Source organism: Pholcus phalangioides, unplaced genomic scaffold (assembly GCF_987345545.1).
Source record: "Pholcus phalangioides strain wild (caught in Gottingen) unplaced genomic scaffold, Ppha-v1.0 ptg000007l_1, whole genome shotgun sequence".
Classification (NCBI taxonomy): domain Eukaryota; kingdom Metazoa; phylum Arthropoda; class Arachnida; order Araneae; family Pholcidae; genus Pholcus; species Pholcus phalangioides.
Window position 1 is genome coordinate 20,292,090 of NW_028301600.1, and position 27,429 is coordinate 20,319,518.

The 27,429-nt window shown below is 34.0% G+C and overlaps 1 protein-coding gene across 2 annotated transcripts; it reads right to left on the reverse strand.

Annotated features, from left to right (window-relative positions):
• Positions 1–27,367, reverse strand: Mppe (Metallophosphoesterase). 2 transcript variants are annotated; one of them, XM_089232810.1, is made up of 8 exons: positions 27,260–27,367; positions 24,232–24,447; positions 17,195–17,351; positions 5,752–5,883; positions 5,044–5,163; positions 3,959–4,009; positions 1,741–1,918; positions 4–1,316 (listed from the first exon to the last, which is right to left on the reverse strand). In XM_089232810.1, exons 1-8 carry the CDS (start codon positions 27,280–27,282, stop codon positions 1,081–1,083), a joined length of 1,113 nt encoding a protein of 370 aa, XP_089088936.1. In that variant the 5' UTR covers positions 27,283–27,367; the 3' UTR covers positions 4–1,080. The 2 variants fall into 2 exon arrangements, with proteins under 2 accessions (XP_089088937.1, XP_089088936.1); XM_089232811.1 differs by lacking the exon at positions 5,044–5,163 and having other exon boundaries at positions 1–1,316; positions 27,260–27,361.
• Between the last annotated feature and the right edge of the window lie 62 nt (positions 27,368–27,429).

The following is a 27,429-nucleotide window of genomic DNA, read 5'->3' on the forward strand; positions in this document are numbered from 1 at the left end:
AATGTGTAAAATATCTTACGATGGCTTTAATAGAAATGCAAGTATACATTGCATACAGGAAATGTTTCAAAAATACATTATGAAACTAAAATATATTGAATAATACACACACACAAACACACAATATATATCACTTTTTCAATCACTTATTGGAAAACTTCATATCATAATCAACATGCTTGAGAGCCATTAAAATGCTATAATGGTGTTATCACAAAAGTTCGATATATAAAATTTAACCTCACTGCTACTTTATTTTATTTTTCAAACAAGTAGAGTAAAATTTTTTTTCCCTTTCTTAGAAAATACTGAGGCAGAAGTTGAAAAAAGAGAGAATGAGCAAGAGATTGGGTAGGGAGAAGGGCTGTTTGGGCATCTTGGGAAGAAGCTATTAACTTTTATAACAAAAGGGTATATCTTGTACAGAACAGTGAAGACAACAAAAAAGATAGAACAAGATGACTTGCCACATCAAAATTCTCAAGACTAGAATGCGCTAACTTGCCCATAAAGAAAGAGGGTTAAATTTCACCGGTTGGCTTGTGCAAGTATAGAAGTTCATATTCACATGTAATAAGTTTTTCCCTAAAAACATAAAATTTCCAATTTTATTAAAGATGAGTCAATAAGTGTTTGGACTAATTAATTACTGTGAATTAATATTACATTGATTCAGTAATTATAATTTATCAATATTTAGTGATTTGCTACTGGGTAACCAAAAGTTTGAACATGTGTGGCATTTAAAACATATAGGGTGGGGCAAATTAAATCTCATTTTTTATAAGAAAGGAATTGAGACAATTTTCATGCTAAAATCTAGGAAAACTTGCAATCATTAGTTTATCACAGTCTGAAAGATTTAAAAGGATAAGTTGCATGATTTGATCTCAGAAGTTTGAGCTATATTATCTAAATGTCATGTGAAAAGTAATTTGTCTTTCCTGATTAGAATGAAATCCTAACCATTAATGTTTAATTAAACATTGCCCAAGAATGCTTTCTCCAATTAGAAAATGCATGAAAACACAAAATGAAAGAAAAAAAAATTTTTTTCTACCTTCTGTATGCATTTTTTCTTCAAACGTTTCCTCTAAAATCACTAGCTAAAATTGGACTTTTAAAGTTTTTCCTCCTATTTTTGACATTCAAAAATGGTAACCAACTTGAAATATCACAAAAAATTATTTTTTTACTTGGTGATGGAGGAATGAACGTAACAACAATTATAATCACAAAAAGTCCTAAGTATGACCAAAGCTGATGAAATCTTGATGGAAGCCAAAGCACAACGTAGCTGAAATAGCCCCCTGAATCTGAAGGGGAAAAAACTAATTAAAACACCTAAACATTTTAAAATATGTGATATACACTTAGTTATCATTGAAACATGATCACAATATCATTTTTTACTTATTTTTTCAGTGCAGAAAACATATAAACATTTGTTTAAGCTATTTTTTATTTTTGCTTTTTTTTTTTTTGTGAAACACTGAATCACTTGATAATTGTTAAATAATCATTTTTAAATCTGTTGCATTCTTAATCACTAACAATACACACAATAAAATTTACGTGATTTACGTAAGTGAAATTTAAAATGCAATTTGATAAGAACACAATTTTATACATATGAGAAGAATGGGAGTTTCCTTGCTGTTTTTAACAGGACAGAGTCATAGTGAATGTGATAAGAAGCAATTTCATTATGAAGTAAACATTTTACATTTAAAAACTTACTTATAGTTACTGCCCCATAACCCATTCTAGTAGTACCCATCCTGTAAGAACAAGTTGGATTCACAATTTCATGTGTCTCCACCTCTGTCAAATTCATAGAAATGACTGCTTTGTCTTCAAAGAAAACTTTTGACTGTATCTCCACTCCAGATTTCTTTGTCGATACAAAATGCTTGAACTGAGAATCGGAGAAGAAAAACATGATATCACTAACGCAATATATATATATATAACTTAATACCAACTTACTTCAAGGCAATTTATTCTTCAAATAATAAAATCAATTAATGAAATTGCAGAATGTACAACACAGTGTTTCTTTCAGGGATCCTGCACAGATAATGCAACCAGGAATTTTTTGGGGAGGAATTTTTTTTGAATCAAGGAAGAAAAAGAAGATAGTATGAGATCAGAACTAGATGCTTACTGGGCATGCCAAAAATTTTTTTGTCACTAAAAGAATGCATTTGAGAAGTTATATTTTAGCTATAATTTTGAATAAAAATAAAACATAAATAACTGTTTACTATATACTTAGACCTGCCAACATTCAGAAGGTAAAAATCCAGTAACTTTCTTACAAAAATCCCGCAATTCGCTTGAAAATCCAGCAAACATACTTTAGCATACCAAATTTTTTAATGGCCATAATAACAACCAATATAAGAAGTAATACATAAGGTGACAAAATTACCCATATTTTACAGGACATTCTTGTATTTTCGTCATTTGCTGCCCAGGAATTCTAAAAGAGTGTCCAATTTTTTCAAGGATGCTTCCTTGAATGATACTTACTGGACATTTTCATTATGTTAATGAAATTCATTTTTTCATGAAATCATTCGAAGGCCTGGATTGATAAAAGATCTTATACAAAACTTGCAAAAGCAACCAATAAGCCTATTGGTTAAATGATGAGATGTAAAGTAGCTTGAATGTAATGATACATTTATTGGTTGAATTTTTCAAGTTTTATAAAAAGAAACTTTCAGAAAATGTTTATAGCGTAATCCTGGCCAAATTAACAGATTTATAAAAGCCCTCAATTTCTCTCCCATCAATAATAGCGATGACCCGTATTTTTGGTATATAGATCATGATTTCTGTAATTTTCGCTACTGGCTGTCTTATGATCAAACATGTATAAAAAAAACCACTTTCAATGTGAACAAGTCACCATGCTTGTTTACGTTCATTGTTGCTTCATTCATGCTTGTTTACATTCATTGTTGCTTCATTCATGCTTGTTTACATTCATTGTTGCTTCATTCATGCTTGTTTATTCAAACAAGATTATATTTGCATTTTTATGTAACTTTTTTAATATTTTTTTGCAAATTATAATAACAAAACAAGTTTTCTTTATTTTATTTTTTTTCAGGGACATGATCAAGTTCAATCTATCTCAGACTATATAGGAAATAAGGATCCATATCGCATTAAATTAAGGGGATGTAACATAAGTATAAGTTTGAATATAACACAGTGAAACCTAAGACGGACACTATGAGATGGAAACCTGTCTTAAATAGAATCAAAATATAGCTTGTTAAATGATTAGTGCTTTGATTTTCCTCTTTATAAAACGGAAATTTGCCTACAATGGAATGTTATTTTAGCCTCTTGGCGTTTTGTTTCATACAGGTTTCACTGCATATGTCTAAACTTTGTAAGTATACAAAAAGAAATATTGAGGACAATTTTGAAAATTCAGTTGGCTTGAATTGGAGGGGGAAGCAATGAGAAAAAAAAATTCTGAAGAAGAGGACGATGAAACAAAAAGTCTGGGAACTTCAGGTATATAGAAATTTTGTATGTAACTATATTACTCTTGTCCTGGTAGATTTCCCATACTAACAATGTATAACTAAGTAATTTTTGTCATGTGTAAGCAAAAATGTGATTACGAATGATTGCAACTAGATTGCCTGCATCACAGTGGAAAAATTCATGGGAAAAAATTTGGTTTTCTCTGATTAATGCATTTAAAGCGAATATACAATTGCCAAGTATTTTACTTTTAATTTGACTAAGTATTGAGTATTTCAAGGTAGGAATTGTGCTCATTACATTGTTCTTCAAATATGCATATTGCTAGCACCATAACAATCTTTTGCAGATGTTACTGAAAAGATAGCAATCCCTAATTCCTTCAGAAATTATTTGAAGAACTGTGATTCAGAAACCAATCCAATAAACAGTTTAATACAAAACATACAGCATGGTCATGAGCACTAAGGATGAGATGTGGCTGCAAATGTTCAAGGACCTAAGAAAACAAAAAGTGAAAATCAATTTTTCTTAAACAATTAAATACATTTAAGAGAAAATATTATATATAAAGATGTTAAAATTTTTCTCTCAAGCAATTTGAAATTAGTAAATTTTTTCCATTGAAATACAATTCACAACTCTATAGTGATACTATTTTTACCATAATAGAATAAGCCGCTAGTTAAATCGAAATAAATTACATACTTAAGGCAAATTTAAAATTGGTAAAATAGGCAAAGCCATTTTTTTTAGCCTTTAGAGGTGAATCAAATCGTTTGATTAATGATTAATTCATGCAAAACAATGAAATGTTACTTTGACAAAAGGCAGGCATTAAATTCTTCAAAGTGTCATAAATTTCTTCCTCATTCAGTAGTGCAGAAAAACAAACTACTAGCAGTGAAAGCACCAGCCCAAATTTTATTTCAATCCTTCATTTGACATGTGCCATGCTTGCAGTATGAAAGGCATTTGCTTTTCACATTGGGGGGGGGTTTAATGTTTTGGCTTGACTGTGTGTACATTAGCATATACATTTTCACATATATGAGTATACATTTTTATACATGCATAATATGTACGCACTTAGAGTAGGATTAACAGATTCCAAAACTTTGAACGTGGATGCATCCTCTTGGTGATATCACTTGCCTCTGTTCACATCAGATGGTGCCACTATACTGGAAAAAATCCTAACAATGGTTTTACAACCAAAACAGAACTGCTACGCTAATTTTTTCTGCTTTTGACCATTAGATTTATCACATTCTAATTGCATTATTGCTATATTTATCTCTCATGCCTGACAATTAAGAGAATCAACCTTTATCTTTTCAACTAGGGTTCCCAGATTCCAACAACTCTAAAATAAGGATGCACACATGTACCTAATTATTTTAAAACTTTCTTTGGTACAGTTGAGAAAGTAAAACTGATCAGAAGTAATAAAAAGTCAATTTCAAAAACATAATGACTCTAATTTTAGCACAAAAAATTCAATCACAATAAAAAGCATTGAAATTTACTAACTTTTTTGCTGAAAATACTATACGTGGCCATAAGAGGAATGTGGGATAAAACTATTCTGAACATTCCTTTAGCAGGTTTAGGCACAGATAAATAACTGCTTGATTGGGTCATGTAGTTAACCTGCAGTAGACATGATATTAAAACTTTTTAACAGATGAAATGTTTCAGATAAATGCTCGAACATACAGTAAAAGAATCATAATGAGAGCTCACAATTGTGGGGAAACATTGTCATTATTATGAAATTCTTGTTTTAATCTTAGTTTCTATTTACTAATTAATTTTTTGCTTTGTTGTGCAATAGATTTTAGAACATTACTATATTACAAATGCCTTCCTGATAATTTTTGGAAACAGTGACATGACCACAGAAAAAAATTGCTATCACAGGGAGTCCCACACCAAGGGGTTAGTGCACTAACCACTCCATGAGTAAAAAAACAAAATACCTAACACTACCATTCGGAATCAGCAATAAATTGTAGGTCCCAGTCAAATTATCCCTGGCATGCAGAAAATGAGAGTGGTGCAACAAAAATTACCCGATCTAGTAAAAAAACATCTTATGGGACAACTATTTTCTTCATTATATTCCAAGGTTTGTAATAGCTGGGTTTAACTAAAATTTATAAAGAAAAGCATAGAAAATGTTGTATTAAAATTATAAAATGACAAGTAGTAAATATCTGGAAAAATGTATTATCTCACCTTAACAAACTCTATGAACTTGTGTACTACAAACTGATCCTTCCCAAAAACTCTATCAAATCGTTGTTCCATTTCTATTGATGGTGGTCCATCTTCACCACCTATATCATTATCACCAGGTACAATAATGGACTAAAATAAGACAAACAAATAAATAAAGCACAATTTTTTCTAATTAAAGAAAAAAAAATAGAAAATGAAAATACATCAAACACAATCAATAAAGCAAAAAAAAAAAAGAAATCTATCACAAGGCTGTTAAATACTTTGTTTTCTACTGCATTCAAACCCAGCTTATGACAAAAACTTCAATGTTAAATATTTGGTTTGTTTCTGCATCCACCCCAGCACCAATTATAATTTGTTTTAAACCTTTTCTTTTTCACCTTCAATACAAGATGTATCAAAGCTCTCTCTGATTCTCATATTCTTTTACAGAAATATTGTTCTGGTTTTCAAATTTGCTAATTTAAGACAAAATAAAGTCTAAATAACAATCTAAATTGTTTGACTAATTCATTTGCATTTTTATAATGTCGAATCTCCACTAAAGGGACTGAGACTTGCATAGAAATGGTGATATCAAGAGTAACCTCTTGTATTTAGTTTTTTTTAACTTACTGATTAACCAGTGACACACATAAAACATTTGATGCTCTATATCTCAATGCTTGAAAGGAATTGTAAAAGTTTTTAATTCAAGAGTCCTATGGTTTTTACCCATTAACCAGTCATTTAGCTACGACATCATGATGATTTTTTAATTTATTTCAATTTGGAAAAATAGATGACTCATTCATGGGCGATAAACAGGTGTGGTTATTGTGATATGTGGATTGATGCCGTCCTGATGGTGAACAGTGGAGGAGTTTAGAAAATATCATGCAGACTTCACCAAAATAAACTATTTATTGCAATAAGCATAATTGCAATTTATTATTATTATTATAAACATAATTTGAAGACGGTTGTTGCTTGTGTTCCTTCCACAGTGATAGTGAGTGGAAGTGTGTGTGGGAGGAATCTTGGCAAATATTGGCAGCTTAGCACCATATGCTATAGAGTATTCCCCCAGCGACTTTAGTTGCATTTAAGAGAAACATTGTGATGTAGTACAAATTTCAGATGCATACAATACAGGAATTGTACAAGTAGGAAAAAAAATATGAAATATGATTCAAACAATGTATGAGATATGCGGTACAAACAATGTATGAGATATGCGGTACAAACAAAGTATGAGATATACGGTACGAACAATGTATGAGATATGCGGTACGAACAATGTATGAGATATGCAGTACGAACAATGTATAAGATATGGTGCACACAAAAATAGTGCATAAAATTTCACATAATGACATTGAGAACAAATTTGCAAATCAATAATAAGTGTAAAACCCATGAATTATAAGAGAAAAATATTTTGTATGGATGCAAACAATAACTGAAATAAACACTATGCAGTATACACACTTTGCATGAAAAAAAAACTTTGCATTATGAACACTTTGCGTAGAATCATATACTGGTATGATACACAAAAAAAAAATTGCTTAGGAAAGTGTACTTTCCTCCCATATTTGGTTACTGTTTTCTTGTCCTGTTTAGAAGGATTTTCATCTGAAAGACTGGGCATTGCTAGTGGTCGAACACTGTCATCAATTATTGAAGGCTGGTATTACTCTGTCAATGGACACTTGTGACAAGTTTACCATTTACTTTGATAATATTTTTGTCATTTCTTTACATAACTGAATAAAGTACGGTGTATGGTGCACATAGCGAAGGATGGACTTTGTTGACATGTAAATAAACATGGGAACAAGATTGTAAAGTGGGATTGACATAAGTTTTGAATTTTTTTGTGAGAAACAGGTGACAGATCTCTCATAAGAGAACACAATTTTAATGCATAATTTTCATCTGGTGTTGATTTGAATGATTTTCAGAAAGAAGGTGGGATGGTAACTGTAGAGTGGTTCCATACACTAATTCTGTACATGAGGCTTGCAGATCACTTTTGAAAGCTGATGGCAGACCTAGAAGAACTATGTGGGAGTGATTCTGCCCACTTTGTGTTACCATGGCCAATGATGCACTTTTCAGGGTACAATGGAATCTTTCAATCATCCTGTTTGACTGAGGATGGTAAGAAGTTGAACGGATTCTGACAATGCCCATCATGTTGGTGAGCTGTTTGAGAAGTGATGATTCAAAGTTCCTATCCTGGTCGGTGGTTATGGTCATGAAACATTCAAAGTGTAATATCGAGGCATTGAAAAGTGCTTTCGCTGTAGTTTCAGCCGCCAAGTCAGATGTTGGAATGACTTCAGGCCACCTAGAGAAATGGTGTGACAGTCGTGTAGTACTGGCAACCTTCTGACGATGGTAGAGGTTAGATAAAATCAAGATGGGTGAGAGCAAAACAAACATCAGGAGTTGCAAATGTCCCTATAGATGATTTTGTGTGTCTGAAAATTTTACTTTTCTGGCATTTGTTACAACTGTTTACAGCAGTTTTGATGAATTTCTCCATAGCAGGACATACAAATCTGGAAGATATAAGCTTGATCATGGCTGAAATGCTGCAATGACAAAAATGATATAGATGGTGGATGCTGTTTTGTTGCATCACATACCAGTTCAACATCTTCTGATGAGAAGTATTGCTTTTCAAATTTTAATGATGGAGAGATTGATTTTTGAAGATGTTCAAGTTCTTCATCTTGGAGCAGCATAGTTGACATCTGCTTGTAGTCGATGACAGGAGGTGAAGAAATAGCATCAATCTGCATTCTTGACATGGTGTCAGCAATGATCAGAACCAGTGATGTGCCTGATGTCTGTGGAGAATTGTGACACAAAGTCTAGGTACCTCATTTGTCTTTGTGAACACATGTCCAGTTTCTGGTAGAAGGCATAGATCAATGGTTTCTGCTCATTGTGGAAGGAGAATTTCCGGCCTTCAAGCATGTGCCTGCCTGAATCTACAGACACTTGTGTAGATGGCTAACCATGGCCCACACTAGGGAGAGGGACAGTCGGGACTCCTGGGGCCCATGGAGTGAATTTACACACAATTTACAATTTTTTTATCCTTTCAGATATGTCCCATAGGGAAAAGCAGAGGACATTTTAGCATCAGTCGTATCAATTTCTATGCGTATCAGTGGATATCTTAAATTAATTATTTCTATTTTTTTATTGCAATTTTTTTTAACAATACACATGTACAAGTAAGTGAAAAAAACAGGAACAAAGAAAAGGACAATGTACTAGATGCCGCTCGTGGGTGGCAGTCCTCCTTAGACAAAGGAAGGAAAGACATTGTGATGATCGTTCAATGAAGGCTACTGACAACCGCAGTATTTTCCTACATCAACATTAGATGTGTGACCTCAAGGCTATAGTGTGACCCCTGCTGTTTCAGTGCATAGAAAGCCATAACGCCTGGATGAAATGAAAATTGGTATGAACAGATGTCGCATTTCACAGTGAAATGCCTGTGGGTGCTGATAAAGTGTATAACACCCCCCTCACATCCTGGAACAGGGGCCCCTAGGCTGGGATCTTCAGTCAGTGGACCCCCTCTATAGTGAATTAGTGTGAAAAAACAAAAAATTATGAAAATTGTCCAGGCCCCAGGGCTGGAGCTCCATCAGCCCAATCCTTGTGGGCGGACCATGATAAAGTGACAGCTTTGCTGTAAGCTCTTTAACAATCTCTCAATTCTAAAAAATCTAGGGGTTTCTTTTCCATGCTTCTGAAAAAAGGCTACGTTCGGCATCAGCCTTTTTTGAACACGCAAGATGGTTTCTTCTAGCCCAAAAGAATGGTAAGCAACATTAAAGATATACATTTTAGATAAATTTTAATTTTGAGCATCTCAAGCTAACTATAATGAATTTACGACCGAAGAGTTATGGTTTTGTCTTGAGGTCAATTGCAATGTTTGTTGAATTGTGTTTCCAGAGCCGCAACTGGGGAGGGGGAGCAGGTGTGTCTGATGCCCTGAGTGGCAGACCAGAGGGGATGCAAATTTGACACTTTAATCGCTCCTTCAACATCACAAGGGGGTGCCAAAATGCATTCTTACCCCCTCCATCAAGCATTAGTTGCGGCCCGGTGTGTTTCATAAAGTATAAAATGTCTATTTTGATTAGGGGATATCTACAAATTAACAGAATGGTCAAGCTAGTGCTTAGTTAAATAGGCAGAGTGAACATAAATATTTGAATCATTTCAGTTTTGTTTTGCAGGCTGATGCTTTAGCCAATAAAAATAGTTATTCAGTATTATTAGTTCCATTTACGCTTTAATTCAATAAATTCATTTATTCTTTTTTGGACCCCTATAGTGAGTCGTCTGGCATAACAAAATTGATTCACTTTATCAAAAAAGCATTTCAGAAAATTCTTGTAAGAATAATCTTTGATGTTCTAAATTAAAAGAAAATTTAACATTTGGATAGAAATTTTGTTTTGTGTAAAACACATTTCAAAGTGGTTCACTATGTACAGATTCTACAGTAGTTTCAAACAGTGTAGGAGTTATATGAGTTAGGGTTTCTCTCCCAGGATCCTGCAGCTAAAATGTAACCAGGAACTTCCCGGGAATCTGAACTCATTTCCCGGGATCCCGGAAAAAGAATACGGTTGAACCACAGCCCATTGTTACAACTGTACTGAGCTAGGCATACCTAAGTAATTTTTATCACTAGAAGCATGCATTTTAAAAGTTGCAATCATTAAATCTATGTATATAAAATTGATTTTCTGTATGTCTGTGTGTATGTTCTCTACACAAATCTACAATTTTAGATCGATTGTCGCCAAATTTTGCATATATACCAAATGAACGATAGACTACTTTAAAATTTTGTCAGAGCAAGGAAAATGCCCTCAAAAGTGTTGGGCAACAATGGTTTTTGGGCCTCACTTTCAAAAGGTTCACTTTGGTTACCGTAGTTCCCTAGCAATGCATTTCAGACGTTTATATGCCTTTACAATGGTTTGCTACTTCTTTAATGCTGCCAGTGTATGTATAATAGTTTATGCCTTTGTAATGGTGTGCCACTTTTTCAATCTTCCCAGTAATGAGAGTTTTTTGAATAGACGTCAGGATCATCATCAGCATCACTTTGAGGAACAGGCAAAGGATGATCCCCATAGAAATCACTGTTAAAATGCCGATTCTACTTTAGGAATGCGGAAATTTAGTGGGGTTTTCCGCCACATCAACAATTTTAAAAATTGTATTGAATTCTCGATTTTTGAAATATTGAGATCACTTAGAGATACAAAGCCCAGAAAATTAAATATGAAGTAATTATCCAGACCTACTTTTGAGTTGGATATCCATGCAATAACATTGATTTCAACTTTTTCTTTACATCATCTCTAACTCTAAAATGAAAATGTGTCTGTATTGTCTTTTAATATTCAACTGCACAAATTCATATAGTTCAGGTTTTTAAAATCAATTTGGGCCCATAAAGTACATTGAAGAAATTCCATAGCTTTAACTAAGCATTTTTGGAAGATGAAACTGGCCACCTCGTTGGGCATTTTGCCTGTTGTGGCATTGCATTTATGTAAATGAATAACTCGAAGTTCGCGCAGGGTGGGAATTGAAATACTTAGTGCCCCTTGAAAAGGAAAAAAAAAAAAATTAATTTCTATGTTTTTTTAAATCTACCTTTGTTTATTTCATGAGTCACGCAGGAAGTCGCCATATTAGTCAACTTGAACACGGTTTTTATGTCCCTCATAGAAAGAGGGAGACATCATGTGATCCAAGAAGCCTCATTGAAGAAAACCCAGGCAGCGCCGTGTATTACAGCTAGTTTTAAATGAAATTTAAACATATTAACACTTTCGGGTCTGAGCTATTTCGACTATGTTTGTCCCTTTGGACTTAGGGATTGGTACTATTCATGATTTTTTTAACAATGCTTGAAATATATACATTTCAACAGTTTTTTTAGCTAGAAATTTCAAACTCTTTTCTTTCATAATATAGCAGTTATTTAAAGGTACTAATAATTATTATTTAATGAGAAATAATTAAAAATGGTATGTTTTAGCGTTTGAAAAAAGTTCAGCATAAGAAAACAATTTTTTAACATAAAATTTCAAACAATTCTGAATAAAAACTTATCCAAATGTTATATGAATATCTGAAATGGGTTTTCATTAAAAAAATTATCTTGTCATCAACAAACATGACTACCTTACCTAGGAAGAGGAAAACAAATGTGTTTTAACTATACTTACTTGAATATCATTTCATAAAGCTACATTCATTGACTGCTCCCATAAAAAAAAAAAAAAAAAAAAAAAAAAATTATATATATATATATTTTTGCAGCTAAAAGATTTATAGATTAAGTTTAAAAACACTGGGAACATATATATTCAGCCATTTTATAGCTACTAGTGTTAAAAGTTAAGCCAGAGTCTGACTCGGGCTTAGTTCCCATGAACAAAAACAGCATCCAGAGTCAGGCTCAGGACCGAAAGTGTTGATAAATTATTAAATTAATAAATTACACAGTGCACTTAACACTTTTTTTGCAGCATTGACGAGATATATCATCAATCACTCTTTTGCCCCTTATTTTAGCACTGAATAGCCCAGACATTTTGTAATGTTAAAAAATTTCCGTAATTTGACAGACAGTCAGAAATCTGAAATAAATGAGCAAATTGAATTCTGCTTTTTCTTTCATTAATTTTAATTAATTTATAAACTAGTAGTCCACCACTGATAGGTTGCTGTAAGTTCAGGACGCGAAACCTTTTTGCAATAGCAAATCTCTTTGTTTCAAAACTAAGTCAATGAAATGTTTTTTTTTTCTTTCTAAACATAAAATGTACAGTGCACTTAAACGTCAGTGCAAGGAAAAAATAAAAAAAAAGAGGTGTAAGTGAGAGAAGCATGTAAGTATATTATATTATATCTTTGATCGAAAGTGCAGAAAATCCTCTTATAACCAAGAGAAACATAAGCGAGAAATCACTGTATCCAGCTTAAATTGTTTGAAGGATTGTTCTATAAATATTGAAATTACTTGAAAAGGTAAAAAAAGTAAATTTCTATATGTAGGTAAGTAAATTTTTCTAAAGAAATTTTTTATAAAATTACATTATTTACAACAATACTGTAGAATAGTTTATGCAGCGATAATTCTTCTAATTAATAATATTATAGTGTAATAGTTTATTTATAATAACTTATTAACCGCACCCATTACTAAATGTATTTTAGGCTAAAATCACTATTGGCAATCTGTGAGATACATTCACCCCCCTCCCAGACATTGACCTGTTTTGGAGTCAAACCTTTGGTGAGAAGAGAAAAAATTATTTCTACTATTCATTGTGCATTGGCTATTAAATTTTTTGAAATAACAAATTAAACATATAATTATGAATGATATTAGTTAATAAATAACATTGTAGTATTAATAATTTAAAGATTTTTAAATACCTCTAAAATAACTTTAATTGCTCATGTTTATGACAACCGAACCTCAGGATTTGTGCACTCTAATTCCAGCTTTTCTGGGGATTACATTAATCCTCACTATGAGTATGCTTGCTTGATGAGCAATAAAACTACACAGATGCAGTGGATATCTTATTTGAGAGAAACTAAGGATAAATTTTACATTGTATATTCATAATAAAACTACAATGAAATATCGATATTCTGCGGATGAAGAAAAATATTTTGGTAGAGGTATTATCAGCAACTCGAGGAAGACAGACATTGAATATCGACCATCAGGGCCACAACTAGATGCTTGATCAGCCAAGGCAAGCATACATTTTGGTGCCTCCCATGTAATGTTCAACGAGAGGTTAAAAAGTGAAATTTGCACCCTTCCCTCTGGTCTGGGGCAAGAGACCAGCTTGACCCACCCAACTGCCAACCATGAATAGTTGGAAATTTCTATATTACAGAATAGTTCACCGCACAGCACTTTTGTGCACTACACAGAACGTAGCTTTGCAGCAACTTCATAAACACTTTCGAAAGGTTGATAGTGCAAAATACCAATGTTTATTAAACACACTTGAAAAAACAAAAACTGTTGAAGAATTTAAAAATATATAGTAGGGGATTTTGAGCAAAATATAAAAAAATATCTTTATATAGTGGTTTCAAAATCTATAAAATAATATCCTTATAGAGGGATTTATCATAGTAAATAATATTGCTGTATCAAGAGTTTACTATTTTCTATTTCTAAGATTGGGTAATAAGTTGAAATAATGAAGGAAGTTGGCTCCAATGATTGCACATGACACATCACAAATAAAAAACGAAAAAATAAATGATTTCCTAAGACTTAAGTTTAAGGTGAGTAATTTCTGGCCATATACATTAATGCTGGTGCCATTTGTGGCTTCGAAATTGTGAATCTGTGACAGTTTGCAATAATTTTTAGTTGTATAATAGAACAATCACTGCCAGTATCACAAGAAAGCAAATGTTAGTTTTACGATCGGGAATGAATAGGTGACGAGGACTTACCAGCAAGCGGCATGTCGCCACAACGATTGCCCGTTGCCATTTCCCTGATAGAAGCATGGTTTCCTGCACTTTTTTTGGCATTGGAACAGAACTTGCAATGATACCAACATACATCAGATACATTTGCAGGACTGGCTTCGATCATGAGAACAACTTCTGGCTCACCTCAAAACAGCAACTTCTTGCTGCAATTGTTGTATTTCCTCCATCAGCTCGGAATTGAAGAAAACTGCACTAGCTCAAGGGATCTATGGCTTCGTAACCTAACCTCTTTGATTTTGATCAGCATTGACTCCAGGATATGATACGTGATTTCAGCTGCTTTTTGTGGCGTGAGTGGCTGTATGGTGGCTAGAATCTATGTAACATTCGGCAGAAGCTGCTGTAGGGACAGTTGTAAAAAAAGAGAATCTGCAATGTTGTAATGTTCTGTCTGTCGTTGCATGATTTGGAGAATTTCAGACAGGGTTTCCTATCAGTCAGCTGTTTCCCAAACAGGAGAGATCAAATTTCTTGCGTTTTAGATTTGCCACATCGTTCGATGACCGCTTTCAGTTCTTTATACGGGTTGAGTTTCCTGCACTGCATGATGAAATTGAGTACCATGGGTAGCCGGTCTGGCCACTAACCAATCCACAGGTGACGGGATCACAATGACGTTGGGTTTTCGCACGAAGTCCAGTGATGAGAGGGGCGAGGTGCGTAGGGCACAGCTCTACAGTTTAAACTCATTGTTTCAGAGAGACGATCTAACTCACACCTCAACAGGGCGTGATGCCTTAGTGATTAAGACAAGACGTTAGTCGGAGGAAGGTAGAAGAATCAGAGCGTAAGTTGTAGTGAAGCACATTTCTAGCTGGCTTTTATATAGCAGCATTCCCATAATGCTCTACGATAGAACCAATCACAAGATCGAAGGTGCGGTATTGAGCTTGCATCTAATTAACATAATTTCATGAGAGAAAAGGAAATATTGTAAAAGTTATAATACTGAATCTGGCAACCAAACATAAGATAGCATCCGATCGGCGGACATATGATCGATCTCGGAGACAAAAAGGTAAAACAAACTAAAATATATTAAAATGACTAGAATAAGGACGATTTCCGCGGGGCCTAATGGTAATGTTACATTTTATGATGGGTCCCTTTTTTTCGCTATGGGGAGGGGGGCGTGCATGTGAAGAACAAATGTTTGAAGCCTCCTGGCCAGCCTATCATTTTAGTGGCGTTTCCAAGACAGGCCTTTCATTCTTTTCATGGCCAAAAAAGTGTGGATGATCCCTAAAGCGTGGTGTGATCCCTATTGGATGTTGACAATTTCAACTCCAAAGATTCCTCCCGGATTAAGTGTGGAGAAAGCATAAATAGCACTATGGGTGATTGTATCGACGATGAATTTGTGAGTATTGACTCTGATCTTGTAACTTCAGGACTTTTAGCAGACGACGATATTCTAGAATCCCCCAAAGCAAGTGCTTCATGTTTAGAAAAAATTTCTTCGAAGAAATAGAATCAGAAAGTTCAGATGAAGTATTTACACAACATCTCCATGATGCACTAAAAACTCTAGATGTAATAAGTCACTTCCTACACAGTGAGGAAAAAGCCGAACAATTGCGGTATAAAACTGAATAATGTACATAGATGAATTTTTGTTTTCTCTTCGGAAAGAAAAATAAGCAAATTTACTTGATTATTTTTCATGAGGTAAATTTTTTTTATACGTCTTGATTCTATTTTGAAACAACCCTGAATTAAAATTAATAAGAATTAGCATTTTATTTAATTCAATTGTTAGAATGTATATAATTATGTACACAAAAATGATCGAACAAAAATTTAGAGTGAAACCCGCTAACTCAACATCCGCTTAAGTCGACATGTTTGTCAATACTTTTGGAGTGAGTTACAGAGAGTCTACTGTATGTAGGGTGACTATATGACTCTTATTTTCCAGGACATTCCCATGCTTTTTCATAAAAATGTATAGTTTTCCCCAAATTTTTAACAAAGCCATTTGAATTTTTATTCTTTACTGAAATTAAATATTGAAATTGTTTTTCCAACTCTATGACATGATAATTATGACTTTCAATTTGTAGTTTTATTTCACATATTTGTCATGTCAAAGTTTCATTTGTCAAAGTCTCATTTAAATCTATACTGCTTAACGCAATGGTGCTTCATTTTCTGCCATTGGTGATTTTCGGGAATTTTAGCAATAACTGGTAACTTTGCTTACCTTTGGCACCATTTTTAGTGACAACTGGCGATTTTTTCATATTTTTATCGAGGAATTTTTATCAGCCAACATATATGCAACTGACATTCATTAATTCAATAGTTTAAAATAATATCTTGAGCGCAGTGTTTTGCAGTCAGATTTTACGCAACACCTTTTTAATCTTTTAACAGAAATACCTCAGATATGAGTAACCATGCCCTGTTTTGAACATTGTCTAATAACTCATAGTTGTGTTGCTTCATTCATTTTCGCTTAAGTGGAACATGGTTTGGAGGAAGATTTAGTTGAGGGGAAAACAAAAATTGATGGAAGAAATTCACACACACATACACACAAAAAAATAATTCAAGTAATTATAAGCATTTGAAAATGGTTGTTACTTTTTTTAAGGACTGCAATGATTTTTCAAGGGCCTTTAAAGAGTTGAAAATGAACTTTTTTTAAGGACTTTCAAACATTTTGAAGGACTGTACAAACCCTGTAGCCAAGCAACTGGTGGCTTGGTGCAGTATGCTATAATGCATTTTTATGAGTACCTTTTGTTATTGGTGTACGCAGGAAAAGGAGGTTGAACTTCAACCCCTTCCCTCCTTGTGTATGCCAATGTAGTAAATGATTAAATGTAGTTATTTGACTCCAAATAATTAGCACCTTATCAGCCCGATGGAAAATAATTTTGAATCTTCTCAAATATCTTATATATTCTTCTGTGCTGGCTACCTCTCCTTCATCTAGTAAATCACCCAAGAATAAAATTACATCTGGTTTCACGTGACGAATAGCTTTGTTGAAAGTTGCTGCAATATACCTGAAAAATGAAAAAAAAGAATTAATGAAATGATCCTTAGTAACAATCTTTGAACTAAGCAATTTCCATGGATGAATTTTTTGAAAGACTAATCACATCACTATATCATTAGTTTAATTATAGTTATATTAAACTAATATGCAGGCACACAATTATATCTGGCTACAATGGCATACAATGTTGTGACAATTATCAGTCTAATTATTTAAATTTTTGAAAACTAATTAGTACAGTTGAATCCTGATTTAATGAATAAGAAGAAATCAACAATTTTATTTGTTAATTCAAGGAAATCATTAAATCAGGGTCAAATTTATCAGGAGTATAAACACTCAAAACAGCAAATTTTATGTTGTTCAGTTAATAAAGCTATTTGCTTTGGGGTTGCCATTACAACTCATTTGACAAAAATTGAAAAAAAAAAAACCAACTTAAGAATAAAGCTGAGATGCATGAAAAAATTGCTTGAATAGAAGTTTGTTTGGTATGCCCACATTTTTATCAAATTCTGTCGAAATTGCCATTTTTTTTTGTGAACTGTAAAACACTTTCTCTTCAGATGACCCGCCATTCTTTGCTTGTCAAGGTAGAGCACAAACTTTTAAAGTAACTGTTCCTTTACTGATTCTAAACATATGGGAAGTATAATTTTTTTATGGTATTGGTGTACACCAATTGGCCACTGAAACCTTCCCACACACACTTCAAATGGCTTTGTCTCCTTTACTCAGAAAGTAAGATTTCTGCTCCTCACTTTTGTTTGTCTGTCTCTAAGGAACATCTGAAGGTTAAATTGTGGGAAGCCAAATCTTCACATTGTGGTTTTGGGTGAAAAGAAATAAGTAAAATTAAGGATAGTTCGAAAAAAATTAGTTATATCAAAGGTTTTTACTTGTTAAATAGGAGTTTGACCTTTGGAGCCAGAAGTTCAGGAAAAATTCTTTAAATCAAGGAATTTGTTAAACGAGAGTTCGTTATATTGGGGTCTGACTGTAATCATTTGAATTATTATAAATTCTTTTTTGTTCATGATTTAAAAACAGTTAAGAACATGATGTGTGTGAAGTTAGTTTCAATGTATTCATAAAAAATTTTAATCAGGAAAATATATTTTATTAGCTTCAAACTTTTAAAAACGGAAAAAGGAGAAATTAATTGGCCAGATGACTGTCTAAAATATGCAGGCACACAATTATTTGTTTTCACAGGGCTGTTGAAAAAGTGGCCGGCACACTGTATAAAAACCGCTCTGTAATAATGAGATTGTAATACCTTCACAACAAATGTTGGAATGATATTCTCTATCAACAGCTAGACACTTTTGAGTAAGTATAAGTAGATCCACATAGACACAAGTCAATTTGCTTGTTGATGGCATTCCTGATTCTAACCTTTAACTCTTCAATAAAGAGTGCACTCCCCTAATACAACTTTCCTTTCAAGAACCCTTGTGAATAATAATTGCATGTTGACAGATTAGGTGACCTTGGGCACAAGCTTTCTCTGACTGTGCACTAAGCTAAAAACATCTCATGAACACCAGTAAGTGAAATTTATTTATCTCACACAACAGGCATATGCCCAATTACAGATGAGTGGAAAAAAAGAACATAAACAGCACATTACAATACAAACAAGCGAGGAATAATACACAAATAACACCGGAGAACATTTTTTCTTCATTTTCTGAGATTTTTTAACTGATCTAAGTGATTTTCTTATCGCTAATTTCAAATCCGAAATCAATCTCTCTCTACAAGCTCTAGTTTTTATGCAGTTTGATATTACATACATGACCAAAGGTCCCAGGTTATTGACTTATGCTAGCTTAGTTAAGTCGATAGCTTGGAAGCTGCAGTTTAGTTGTACTACTATACTGATTCACTAGTGTCAATTTATCAGTCTTTTTTTTCCAAACCGAGCACAACTCAGGTCTATCGCCATGGGCAATTTACTACCTAGTGAGTTGTGCCGGAAGTGTAAGTATGTGTACTTAACAGTGTGAGTGCGTATCTAGTGTTGTGTATGATTTTTCAGTGCTGCCATCTATATCTCAGAAGTGAAGTGAGTGAAGTGTAATGACTGAATATTTGTACTGTTTGCAGGACTGCAGCTCTCTGTGGCGAGACTTTTTAACGAGGAGATCGGCTCGCATTTGCACCTTGAAGTTGGGAACCACAGAAAACCAACTTCAGCCGACCACCACTGCGGTGACGGTGGGGCTCGAACCCGGGTCCCCGCGATGCGAGTCCGTCACTATGACCACTCGACCACCACAGCGGCAATTTATCAGTCTGTAGCACAACAGTTTCATAAATTTAATCAGTGGCTACTGGAGGGCAAAACTTCTTTAGCATATAGAGCATGACGTCAGGAAGATGGCCACAGTACATTTCAGTTGCAGATGCCATATAAGGAGAAATGTCATATTCTTCATCTTTATATAGTGTTATTTTGAGCGCCAGTTTTCAACTGAGTAGACAAGTGAAGGTAGATGCAGATGTTTAAATACTCCTAATGCATTCTGTTATGTATGTGATTGCTGTACACTTGTTCGTCAAAGGCGCAATATTTCATTGTTTGTGAAGCATGCTTACAAAATCTATCTCAAAATTCAACTTGGGGACCAAGACAAGAGATGGACACAGAGATCACATTGTGTATTATAATTGCGAGGAAATGCTTCATGACTGGACAAAAGGAAAATGAAAAGGTTTGCCTTTCAGAATTCCCATGTCTTCATGGGAACCCACAGATCACATTTACTGCTATTTTTGCCTGGTCAACACAAAGGGTGTTGGCAAGGAAGATTAGCACAGGATCTCCTACCCTGATATTCCATCCGCTATTTGACAGATTCCACACTCTGAGCAACTCCCAATTTCAGTGTTTAATAGTTTCGGCTCATCTGAAGATACCGAGCAAGATCAGCAAATGTATGGTGAGTTTGTGATATCCAGCTTCCAGAAATGGTTTCAACATCTCAAGACTCCACATCTTCTGATAACAAGAATTCATTAGCACCTCAGCAGTTTAGTCAAACAGAATTGAATGACTTAGTGCATGATATGGCCCTCTCCAAAAAAGCAGCTGAGGTATTAGCCTCCAGACTACCGGAAAAGAATATACTTGATTCTGCTAGTTTTTTTTCTGAAAAAGGGATCAGGACTTCCTGGCCTTTTTTTTTTTTTTTTTGCAAAGATAAGCAGTTTGTTTATTGCCACGATATTCCAGGTCTTCACGGAAAATTAGATATCACCTTCTATAGCGCAGCAGAGTGGCAGCTATTTTTGGATAGCAGTCTAAAATGTGTACTATTGCATAATGGCAATGTGTATGGAGTGGTACCAGTTGGCTATTCAGTGTGTTTGTGAGAAGCGCATGACAACATTAAAATGGTCGTTAACTTACTGAAATATCACTGGCATAACTGGATCATTTGTGTAGACATGAAAATGGTTAACATCCTATTTCACCAACAGAAAGGATTGACAAACTTTCCACGCTTTCTTTGCATGTGGGACAGCCAAGCTCAAGACAAACACTGGACCCAGAAGGAGTGGCCTATCTGACTCTGGAAGCAGGCATGCCAAACATTGTGAGTGATCCAATAGTCAGCCAAGAGATGGTCATATTTCCTCCATTTCACATCAGGTTTAGCTTGATGAATCAGTTTGCCAAGACATTAAATGTTTTCAATATGTGTGTGATCATGGATTTGTCACAAAGATGAATGAAAAGGAGAGGTCACACACAGAGTGTATGTGTGTGTAGCTGTCTTTCAAGGCAGTTATACAAAATTTTCTTCATAATAGAAAGGCTAATAACTGAGATTCTGGTTACTAGAATGCTGTTGGCTTTTCATGAGCTCGGGTGCAATATGAGTGTAAAGCGTCATGTCTTGTTCAGTCACCTTGATCAATTCTCCAAGAATCTTGGAGCTGTAATGATGAACAGGGAGAGCGCTCTCATCAATATTTCAAAATGATGAAAGAGCGCTACCAAGGCTGTTGGGACAAACATATGATGGCAGACTACTGCTGGAGCATCAAACGAGATTACCCTTGTAAAGTCCACAAAGGCAAGAGTTACAAGCGCAAATTCTTGCTCGCGAAGTGCCAAAAATAAAAATAAATAATAAATTCAGAAAAAAGCTAAAAATGGTATTTTGTAAAAAATCTACATCTTACAGGTAAAAACTAAATTCAGATTTGAAATCAGCATACTCGAATTAGGTAAGATCAAGTTCTTGTATAATTGCAATAAACATTTTGTTCCCCCACTGTAATAATAGATAGAAATATCAGAAATGTGGCTAGTCGCTCCGTCCTACTGGAAGAAACATAGCTCACATTCCTATTCTATAGGATTTGAATAAAATCAAGAGTTTTTAAACACACCATTACTTATGTAAGCCACCTCCACGATGGTAAGACATTCAGATATTGAATAGGGCATATTTTTAAAGGCACACAGTACACAACAACACAAGCATTATAAAATATAACAGCACTGGCTTGACAAGATAAATTCATTGGCTATTCTGTTCAGAGAATCAAATGATGAATTATTGAAAGACATGAGGTTTGGGATGTTGATGGAATGAGTAAGAATCACAATGCCTACAGATAAGATCCCATTACTTATAAATAAGATCTTAAATGGATAAAACAGTTCTTATCTATAGGGGAAGTTGGTAAGGGAATATACATCAGTGTAACAATGATTTTATGTGTAACCCTGTACTCCAAGATATTTAATGTGCCTTCTAACATTTTTAACCTTTGTGGACCCCCCCACAGAATTTTCACATCTGTCAACTTATCTTAATGATAAAATAATAAAATAAAATGCTACCACACAATACAAAAAAGGAGGGCCAATAGCAGATCTGTGATATAATTGTGTGTGGCCTGGCCTTTAATATATTGAATTATATGTGTGATCATATTAACAATTAGTTTTACCCACAGAATTAATAGTCAGTGGACCTAACTTTGGCTGCAGATTATAATAAACAATGTTTTAAAAAATTAGAACATTCAACAAACTTGAAGTTCCTAAAATGGTCACGTTGAAAAGCCCAATTTTACAGTATGCATGTGGTTGGCTTTTCCCTCTACTCCGAGGTTCTTCTTGAGTGTACCCGTGGTAAAACATCAGACATTCTTAGAGGGTATAATCCACTTGGCAGGTACTCGCATTTAGACACACAGACTACCATACATTTTTAAGCCCAATGATAAGGCTTTTTCCACAGTTTGCAGATAACATACAACCCCAAAGCAGAATATGCTGAAAACTGTGAGGTACGTTGCAGAACAATTTTAATAAGAATTTTAAGAAAAATAAATCTTCTATGCTTTTCCTCCAAACCAGAATGTTTTTTTAAATATTCTGCTGATTAACTTCTAGCGAATAAGCGTATATGCCCAAAAGTGCTTGCGATAGTTTCCTGTTCAAACACAACACACCTGTGCTTCATCAGGCTCCCTACTCCCCCGACATGGCTCTGTGTGACTTCTAGTTTTTCCCCAAGCTGAAAAAAGCCCCCCACCTGAAAGGAACCAGATTTCAGTCTAGAGAAGACATCATACATAATGTTATGGACCAGCTGCACGCTATCTCAAAAGAGACATTCCAGTGCTACTTCTGACAGTAGCAGAATTGTTGGGAAAAGTGTGAGGCAGCCCAAAGGGAATACTTTGAAGGATATTAGTGAGAGATTGTTGTATCTGAATAAGAGTATTTTTTATGAATAAAGGTCAGATATTTTCTGAACAAACCTTATATATACACAATCCATTCATAGTGTAAAAAAAAAAGATGTGTGCTATGCGATATGGTTAGCTAATCTGTTTGTCTCATACATACAGATGGAAAAGAGAACCTTCATGTCCAAACCGCTTGGTTTGATGCTAGCCTAAGGGTTATTATGTGCACTGAAAACATTGAGGTCTGGGCTTTTTTCCTTCTTTATTTTGGAAAAAAGTGTTTTCTCTTGGTCTCTTCATTCATTTTACATAAAATGCTGAAACAGCTCAAAAACTTTCTGAAAAAGAAATTCAGGTATGGAAAGCAGTTCCAAGGCAGACATAAATTCATTGAGCTTAAGTGACAGTAATTCTGATTTTGTGTTTCTCACAGAACATTCATATAAACCTGATTATTAAATTAAATAAAGTTAATTAAATTAAAAATTTTAAAAATAAGTTATTAAAAAAACTAACTTAAATTATTTTAATACTCAAGATCTCACAAGTGCATTTAAAAAAAAGCCTAGTTTATTTTAATTTTTTATCCAACACTGTGCAGCCCACAGAAGTATTCTTAGTGATGAGGGCTGGCAGTGACATTGGAGCCAGGAGTGCTGTGGGTGCTCCAGCGCCCACAGAAATTTGTAGAACGGGTCAGAGCACCCTCAGAATTCATTCAGAAATCGAATTTTCTTTATGAAACTCAATGTAGAGCGCCCACAGGTTCGAAACACTTCCAACATCCCTGAATGCCAGGTACGTATACAGATTAGAGGAAACATTGAGGACATTTCAATCTTTTGTTACAGCAGAGCTTTCTGAAATTCGAACACACACCTTTTTCAAGGCTATATTCTTATCAATGTTATACCTAAAAATATATTTATTGCTGAGCAGTTAAAAAAAAAAAATCACTTTTACCTGGGGAACTTTAAAGCTTCTATTCGGGCACACCTCACAGATTGCTCTGCACTGAATTTCCATAAATTACAAATGACTGAAAGTCAGTCTTTTACATTCAGTCTTAGTTATTTACCATCTCTTTTTTCAATTCCTTACTTATTTTAACTAAATTTTAAAAATAAATGGATGAACAAAGAAATGAAATTTTAAGTAATAGTTACCTATCAGCATCCCATCGAGCTATGAAGCCAAAAACACTGGCATATGTGAATTGTTCACCAAGCAATTGGGGATCACTCACTACCAGTAGTCGAACTGAATCTGGACTTGCGCAACCTAGTTGAGGCCACTTCAGCCATGGCAACACAATAAATAAAGCCCATTCATTGACGATACCATAGAATATGATAAGAACAATGTAGAATTTCCATCTATTTCTGAAGAAAAACAAGTACATTATATGTATAATATTACATCATGCTATAACTGAATCAATGAAAAATCAAAAGCTTCAGAAAAGGCAGCAGGCCTATTACATTTTTTGTTTGCATCTTGCTTTCAAGTTCTTGAATGAAAATTACATACAGTATAGGGGTATACATAGCCTTGGTGTTTCCACAAATTTTTGTTCCAGTCATTTCTCTTTGTGTAGTTTATGCATTCCAGGATCTTACTCATGGAAAATCATGGTAATTAACTTTAGAATTACAGTAGACTCAATAATCCAGTGTTTTCAAGCCAGTTTTCTTCAAGCATAGAAGAGAAAACCTCTTACTGCAGGTCTGTTCGCAAAAGATTATATTACTTAAACCGGCTTGTTTAATTAACTTCCAGTAATCCAACACACCTTGGTTTGATATGTGCCAGATTAACAAGAGTCTACTGTATTAAAATATAATAACCATACTTTAATATTACACATAGGCGGAGATAGACTTCAGGTGTTTGAAGTAGAGTTTAACTTTTGTTTGCGAAACTTGTATTTCAAAGCAAACATTCCCGTTTAAAGCAATGGGGGATCTCAAATTTGTTCCAGATTACATGCAGTGCTACTATATATACGACAGGGCTGGACAAATCATATGTGCCAGGTTGCCATGGCGACTAAAAAATTAATATTGATGCCTAAAACCTTCTTTGTGTAGTTACAAAATTACACGCTGAGAGAAGCACAAAATGTTTGGAATTTATAGCAGCATATTTGCCAACATGAAAGAGGATCACTATACCCTAAAAAAGTGAAAAAAACCCCATTATTTTGGATCTTTTTCTTTAGGTAAAAATTTTTTCTGGCACCTAGATTTTTTTGATTTTCTCAATTTTTCTGGGAAATTAATCCAGCTTTAATTAATATTAATCCAGTCAATGCTCGATTTTAAGAATCCCCAATTTACGAACTGCACATTTTTATAAATTAATCTTTTGGTCTTAAATGATTAATTTGATCTTTCCCATTTATGAACTATTTTTCATGTTCATAAAAATGAGCGTCGACTGTACTCCTATAAAATCAATTACCATGGTGCAGCAGAGCTTGGCAAATAGAAAATAATTTAGGATGAGCCACATTTCTCTTCAGAAAAATGGTCTAATTATAATATATGGTCAAAATACCACTTTTTTGGTACTTGGTGACTCATTTTAGTGTTAATTTTTCTTAAAAGATTAATGTACAAAATAACAAAAGATGTTGACTTCAAGTTATTCATAGAACCAAAGCATTTGTGTATCGAATGAACATATTCTCTTGCATTTTTAAGTTGTAAATTAAATACTTGTTCGTCATTTGAAACTTTTTTGACTATTTCATTTCATTCATAGCTTGTGAGTAACTCAAGATAATATTGTATATTGCTTATTTTTCGATACACAAAATAAATATTTAAAATTTATAAAAAGTCATTCATCCTTAAACAACAAAACATATATATTTTTTAGTGGTGTCTTTTCTTTTTCATTCAGGTTTTAAATTCCTACATTCATTTGGGGGTGATATAAATTGGACTGACTATGTTTATCACAGGCTATATGTTTACCACAATGGCATGTTTTTAAATTTTTAGATATGAACCATAGGTTTTTCCATCATGTGAATTTTGTGCTTTAATTTAAATATTTTCCGTACTGTGACAGTGATACAGGAATGATATAAATCAAATTTTTCCCTGTGTGGTCTACAACTCGTATAGCATTTGAGACATCTAGTTTATTAGGTACTCTGGTAATTTTATGTACACCTTGGACCACAATCAATGGTTCATCTGAGGCTCCCTAGAATAGTTTGGTAGATATTTTCACTTATAAAAGAATAACTTCAGGGTATAAATAAACACACAAATCAATATCTCCAGCTTGCTGCAACACACACTTTGAGAAACACTGTTCTATAAAATATTTTTTTGAGATTTTGCAATTGCTATAACAATATTTCTTATATTTCGCTCAAAGCCACCTTCAATATATTTTTAAGTTTTTCACCATTATTTGTTCTTTTGCAAGGTGTTTTGATACCATCAGTATTTAACACTATCTGCACTTTGAAAGTGTTAAAGAAGTGGCCATGAAGTTACTTTCTGTGTAGCACACAACAGTGTTGTGTGATAAACATGTTTATAGTGTGAAACAACCAACTGAATTTTAGTAATCAACTTATAAAAAAGAATTTATGTGAATAAATACAGTGGATCCTGCTTAAAACATTTTTTTAAAAAACGCCATAAAAAACATTGTAAGCGGGACAACGTTTTAAAGGGGAAATCTTGAGAATTATAGTTCATACCATGAAAATAAGTCGTTCTAAGTGGGAACGTTATAACAGACAGACTTGAAAGGTGGGGGGGGGGGGAGGCACGATGTCAATTTCATATATATGCATATACATTATATCAGTCGGCTTCGCCAATGACGTTGGGGCCTCCCCTGTATCTCCACCCATGTGTTATAAGCGGGACCAACTGTACCTACAAATGCATTTCATGGTGGCACTAACAATGACCATTCAGAAAAGATGCCAATATCATAAATTTGGCGACGACTGATAACACTATCTTTCGATATAACGCGATAACCCCTCTACTACGACATTTTTTCTCGATCCGTAGAATATCGTTATATCGAGGTTTCACTGTATCTAGTAGTTTTCTGGTATACATTGTAGCTGCTTAGAGTATTAATGAGAGGAAATTATGCATACTAAATAGAACCCAAGCAAGAGAAAAGTTACGTGAGATAGCCATGTGTCATCCCCACCTAATATTTCTGTAAAGATTCATAAAGACAATGATGAGGTATAATAGCAATCAAACATGGAACAAAATATAAACTATCCCCAACCCGCCACTAAACAAACACCAAGTTGCCAGTTTCGAATGAAAGAGAAATTCTCTATCGAATGTGTGTGTGTGAACAGGTAAATTAAG